The following is a 6224-nucleotide window of genomic DNA, read 5'->3' as shown; positions in this document are numbered from 1 at the left end:
GTATTTTATACATTTCTGGAGATATCTCACTTTCCTTACTTGCTCTTTTAATATTTTCTATTCTTAACATAACCTCCCTCCTAGTAGTTGCATTATATGAAAGTGCACAAATGGATGCATAGGAAATGCAGTATCCTGGGATCAGTTGGGGAAAGCATGGAGCCAAATGTAAGCATACCCACTCATGTGCCCCGACTCATGAAAATACTTTTGGTGGTTGAATGTTTGCATTCGGCTGCTTGGAATCTCACAGGTAACATTCTGCAACCACGATCCTCGGCCAGGTCATGGATGCCTTGTTCACTGTGGGTGATCAGCACATTGTCTCCCTCACTGTCTCTCTAAATAAACTCACCTCCATCTCTTCATGAGGGCCTGAGCTATCCAACAAGATTAGAACTCCAAGTCATAACTCTCTATTTCAAGTTCCTTTATTTGACCGAAATGTACCCATGTTAGGGTGGAAACAAAATGTGAAGAAGTTGCGCCATCACAGACATTAGTAGAGAGCATTACAGAGTTAAACGTGGTGAAAGAACAGTGCAGGCCTAAGTTCCACAATTACGCAAGACAGGTGAAGAGTTTACTGGAAAACAGAGTGGATGATCAGCAAGGTCTTAGTTAAAGGAAACCTGTTTGTAAGCTTTGTGGAATTTATGGTCACAGCACACAGACATTGTGACGGGGAGGTGCCCGAGAAGAAGGATGGCGTTATTCCTAGTCCAACCCCAGGGTCTGTACAAGAGTAACTCGAGGGCAGTAATGAGGGAAGAACTTCACCTGGAAGTTTCTCTCACAGAAGGACGGTGAGGAGGGAGAGGGCGCGAATGAATGAGCCGAGCACAGTGGACCAGTTGAAGCGGAGGACCGTAACAGGAGCCTCACGACGACAATGGGAGGATAAGCGCGTACAGCTGGAGAAGAGGCCAGCAAAAGATGAGGTCCTGTGGATCCACCCTAGGCTTCCGATCACACCGGGAGCAGCCCTGAAACCACAGTCTCCCGCCATGTCCCGGGCGATACGTGGTTTTCTCAACTACGAGCCCAGGGCTGGAAGTGGCTCAAAGAGGACCCAGGGAGAGGGAACACCCAGGGAGTGGGAGAGTGAAGGGAAAGCAAGTACGGGGATATTATGGGGGTCCTTACGACCCCGGCAGTCAGTGTAATAGTGGAGGTATTACCCCCAACAGGCTGGCCAAACCTCCAAGTTAACACACCGACCGACACGGCGGTAACGCCGCCGGACTGGAGACTACCGTCTCCAAACTGGCGGCCATCACTAGGCCACCCATGGCATTTTGACCCTGCCCGCCGCCATGGTTACGGAAACCGCCACGGAAACCATGGCGGTAGGCACTATCAGTGCTAGGGATTTCCTTTCCTGGCACTGATAAGGGTCTCCCCGCCCTCCTCCCCAGAGTCCGCCCCACCCTCCCCATCCCGCCCCCTCCACATATACACACATATACGCACATACATACACACCATACACACATGCATACACACATTCACCCACACATGCATACTTTCATACTTATAGCAACACTCACGAGCATACATCCAGGTGCACACACAATCACACAACACAACATGCACGTACACACACACACGCATTACACACGCATGCACGCATTCAAACGCAGTCACACACACCCACACACACGCACACAACATCCCCCACCCCTCTCTCCTGTGGGAGAACCTGACTTATCTACTTGCAGAGGTGCTCCGGCATGAGTCGGGATGCGACACTGCTGCCAGCAGCAACGTCCGCCAGCAAAACACCGCCAGGCTGTATCATGGAACATGATACGGTAGGCAGTGTTTTGCTGGTGTGGCACCTCCCTGTACACCTTCTCGATTCGTACAATCTAGGGGAGCTTCAAAAAATGAAGTCGTGATCCCCATACTGCCAACCTTGGCCGTTTGACTTTCAGGCTGTTACCTGATTTCTGCTCTATCCAGGCATCGAGTTGTTCCCGTGCTTTGGCTAACAGTGAGCCCTGTAGAGTGAGTATGCAGATATAGAGGAGTGTGCGTGTGTGGACGGGGGTGTCAAGGAAATGAGGTAAACCTGGAATTAAGAAATGCCTAAAGGAAGAAATGCTGCATTCACCTGTGGACAATGGACACCTCCTCCTATTCTGGCAAAGGCTCTACCGGCCCCGGAGTAGTCTCCGCGACACTAAAATGACAACACTATGAATCTGACTTAGAGTTTGGTGGACGGGGTTGCTCCGTTACACAAGTGACGGATATCCCGTCCACCGTATTACGATCCCATGATACCCCATGGGAATTGTAATACAGCGGACAGGATATCTGCTGCGGTTGTGACGGAGTAACCCGTCCGCCAAACTCTAAATCAGGCCCGAAGTCTGTTCCCTTTTGTTGGCTGCGGGGATATGTCAGTCAATGATTAATTGTGATGAATTCACTCTATTAAGAGTTAAATGACTGATTGCTGCTGTGTGTGTGCCTTGTCTGCGTGTATAATGTAAAGGTGGGTATTCCAATGACTCCCTCATTCTGGAAGCAGCTTAAGGTGCAACAGGGTCCGAACATTATCGGCTTGAGGAAGAAGTAAAGAATCTCTTGTTTGTGTAAAGTGTCAGGGCCAGAGCTAGGCTGTGTAAGCTGCACTAGTGTCAGGGAGATAGACGGATAATATGGCGATAGAAAATACACCTCAACTCACAATAATGCTCCAATGTTCCAGGTGTGAAGAAACCAGAAATGTTTGACCCTCCCCAGGGTGACTGGGAACGTGGCAAAGATAACTTAACAAACAACAGTTTGAAGGCAGGAGTTGGCACTTCAGCTGATCCAATGTGAACGGGAAAGGACTGTAAAGAATAGTGTGAAAGAGTTACCTTTATGGTATACTTCCTGAAGAGTACCTTTGTTATATACTCACTGAAGAGTTTCCTTTGTTTTACACTTCCTGAAGAGTTACCTTTCTTCTACTCTTCCTCAGACAAAAGTGACAGCATCATGTCCTGATCCATCTCTGTTTCCACAATCTATTCTTGTTTAAATGATATCTTGTCCATGTATTCTTCCTAAAGCTGTACCTGTACCACATTGGTGCTCCGTGAATGCCCTTTCTTTACTGAGTTTCTCTGTGAACACTGGTAAATGTACACTTTTTCTGACATAAATATGTGATGTGCTCAACGACCTTGTAGTTAAATATTTGTGTATGGTGAAATGTCCCTTGATAAGACTCAGACATAGTGAAGAAGAGATGACTTTTACAACCAGATAAATATTGGGCATTCACATTCCATTACGTTTCCATTAAGCGATTTTCATTCTCTTTACATCCAACAGGAAAATGATTATGAAGAATGAAGATAATATTGGAAATCTGAAAAAACTGTCATAAATAATGTCAGAAAAACATTATTGCTGTCGGAGAGAGAGGAACCTGAACAAAACTGGGGGATCCTGGAAGAAGCAGTCAAGAGCCTTTCAGTGAATGTAAGAGTCAGACCTGTGCACCTGCACACCACAAGACTAAGAAATGACCTCTAGAAAACTAAGGCAACAACACTGACAAACTTCCTCATGTGTAAACATGTGCACAATACTAGGGTTGATCTTGAGATCAGTGTGATGTGTTTACAGCAGTGCTCTGTCCCTAAAATGAAAACAGACCCCTATTCACTCCTCTAGGTGTATTGTAAACTCTTTGTGGCCAAACCACAGCAACCAGAGAAAGGCACAATGGAGCCAGACAACTGAAGGGCAAAGGAAAGAAAAGTTCTGCTGTCTAAAATACAGAGTGCTGCCCAATTTGAATTGACCAGAAGGGGGATGAATGTTTACCTGCAAGTGTGCAAAACCATTATCTAATGTAAAGACAAAATCACCCCCAAAAATCCTCACACATATTATGCATGTGATAAGAATTTATTGCTCAATCTACTTTATTTAAACAGGAAATCGAATGTCCAAAATACCACACACATACAGGCAATGTGAGAATTACACAAGTGCTTTATCAGCCATGTTGGCCTTTCAGGAATCACAGGCATGGAATTTAGATAAATATATACCAGACTCCGAGACACTAACCAAGAAAGAAAAATCATACACATGCGACAAGAGCTTTTGTTTGTCATCAGAACTTAAGCACCCGCAGCAAACATACAAATGTGGAAAATAAAAATACACTGAATGTGTCAATCAATCAGCACCCTTAAAAGGTCATCAACGAACACCCAGAGTAGAAAAAACACATTATTGCAGTGAATGTCTGAAAAGCTTTAGGGAGTTATCATTCCTAAAACAACATCAACAAACCCACTTAGGGGAAAAGCCATTCAAGTGCAGTGAATGTGGAAATAGCTTTAGTCAATCAATACACCTAAAATACCATCAGCGAACACACTCAGGGGAAAAGCCATTCAGGTGCAGTGAATGTGTGAAGAGCTTTAGTCGTTTATCGAAACTACAAAGACATCAGCGAACACACACGGGGGAAAAGCCATTCAGGTGCAGTGAATGTGTGAAGAGCTTCAGGCGGTTATCAAATCTCCGAAGACATCACCGAATCCACACTGGGGAAAAGCCCTTCAAGTGCAGTGAATGTGTGAAGAGCTGTAGTCAACTATCAAGCTTACAAAGCCATCAACGAACCCACACAGGGGAAAAACCATTCAAGTGCAGTGAATGTGTCACTAGTTTTAGTCACCCTTTATCATTAAAGATTCATCAGCGAAAACACACACTGGAGAAAAGCCCTTGAAGTGCAGTGAATGTGTGAAGAGCTTTAGTCAGTTATCAGCCCTAAAACAACATCAGCGAACACACACAGGGAAAAAAACGTACCATTGCAGTGAGTGTGGAAAGAGCTTTAGTTATTTATCACACCTCCAAAGACATCAGCGAACACACACGGGGGAGAAACCATACCATTGTAATGAATGTGTGAAGAGCTTCAGTCATTTACCAGATCTCCAAAAACATCACCGAACACACACAGGGGAGAAACCATACCATTGCAGTGAATGTGTGAAGAGCTTTAGCCAGTTATCAACCTTACAACAACATCAGCGATCACACACTGGGGAAAAACGTACCATTGCAGTGAATGTAGAAAGAGCTTTAGTTCTTTATCACACCTCCAAAGACATCAGCGAATCCACACTGGGGAAAAGCCATTCAAATGCAGTGAATGTGTGAAGAGCTTTAGTTTATTATCAAGCCTAAAACAACATCAGCGAACACACACAGGGGAAAAACCTTACCATTGCAGTGAATGCACAAGTAGTTTTTGTTGTTCCGCAACATTGAGGACACATCAAAGAACACACACAGGAGAAAAACCATTCAAATGTAGCGAATGTGTAAAAAGCTTCAGTTTGTTATCATCTCTCCGAAATCATCAGCAAACACACAGAGGAAAAAAACATACCATTGCAGTTAATGTCTGAACAGCATTAGTCAATTATCAAACCTACAAAAACATCAGCGAATACACATTATCACTGAACAGACAGAAAACTAATTTATGGAGATGCAGCAAACTTGGCAAGAATTTAAGTACATCAACAATAATAATGGCCCATCTGTGGACTTACACAGGAGCAGAAATGTGCAGTTATTTGTAATGACAAAATTACAAATATGTGAAACATTCAAATACCAGATGTTAAAAAGCAGAAGATGGAAGACCTGACTAGTCGGAATGAAGAAAATACAAAGGGCCATATTTATACTCCGTTTGCGCCGAATTTGCGTTGTTTTTTTTAACGCAAAACGAACTCCATATTTATACTCTGGCGTTAGACGCGTCTAGCGCCAAAGTCCATGGAGTTTGCGTCATTTTTTAGCGTGGACACCTACTTTGCGTTAATGATATGCAAGGTAGGCGTTCGTGTCTAAAAAATTGACTCTGAGGCATGTGCGCCGTATTTACACTCCCGGGCAAAAATCACGCCCGGGAGTGGGCGGGTCCCAAAAAATGACGTCCAGCCGCTTTTGCGTCGTTTTTAGCGCCTGGTCAGGGCAGGCGTTAAGGGACCTGTGGGCTCGGAAGGAGCCCAGAGGTGCCCTCCCATGCCCCCAGGGACCCCCCCCTGTCACCCTTGCCCACCCCAGGAGGACGCCCAAGGATGGAGGGACCCATCCCAGGGAACATAAGGTAAGTTCAGGTAAGTAATTTTTATTTTTTTTTTGTGGCATAGGGGGGCCTGATTTGTGCCCCCCTACATGCC

General features: G+C 45.1%; 1 protein-coding gene across 1 annotated transcript; it reads left to right on the top strand.

Annotated features, from left to right (window-relative positions):
- The first annotated feature begins 827 nt into the window (after positions 1-827).
- LOC138286901 (zinc finger protein 436-like) lies at positions 828-5690 on the top strand. Its single transcript, XM_069227294.1, has 4 exons — positions 828-1119; positions 4200-4718; positions 4805-5000; positions 5084-5690. Exons 1-4 carry the CDS (start codon positions 828-830, stop codon positions 5439-5441), a joined length of 1365 nt encoding a protein of 454 aa, XP_069083395.1. The 3' UTR covers positions 5442-5690.
- The last annotated feature ends 534 nt before the right edge of the window (positions 5691-6224 follow it).

The sequence above is a fragment of the Pleurodeles waltl genome, chromosome 4_1 (assembly GCF_031143425.1).
Source record: "Pleurodeles waltl isolate 20211129_DDA chromosome 4_1, aPleWal1.hap1.20221129, whole genome shotgun sequence".
In the NCBI taxonomy this organism is placed as follows: Eukaryota; Metazoa; Chordata; class Amphibia; order Caudata; family Salamandridae; genus Pleurodeles; species Pleurodeles waltl.
Note: the sequence above shows the minus strand (reverse complement) of the source record. Positions and strands in the feature narration are given on the sequence as shown.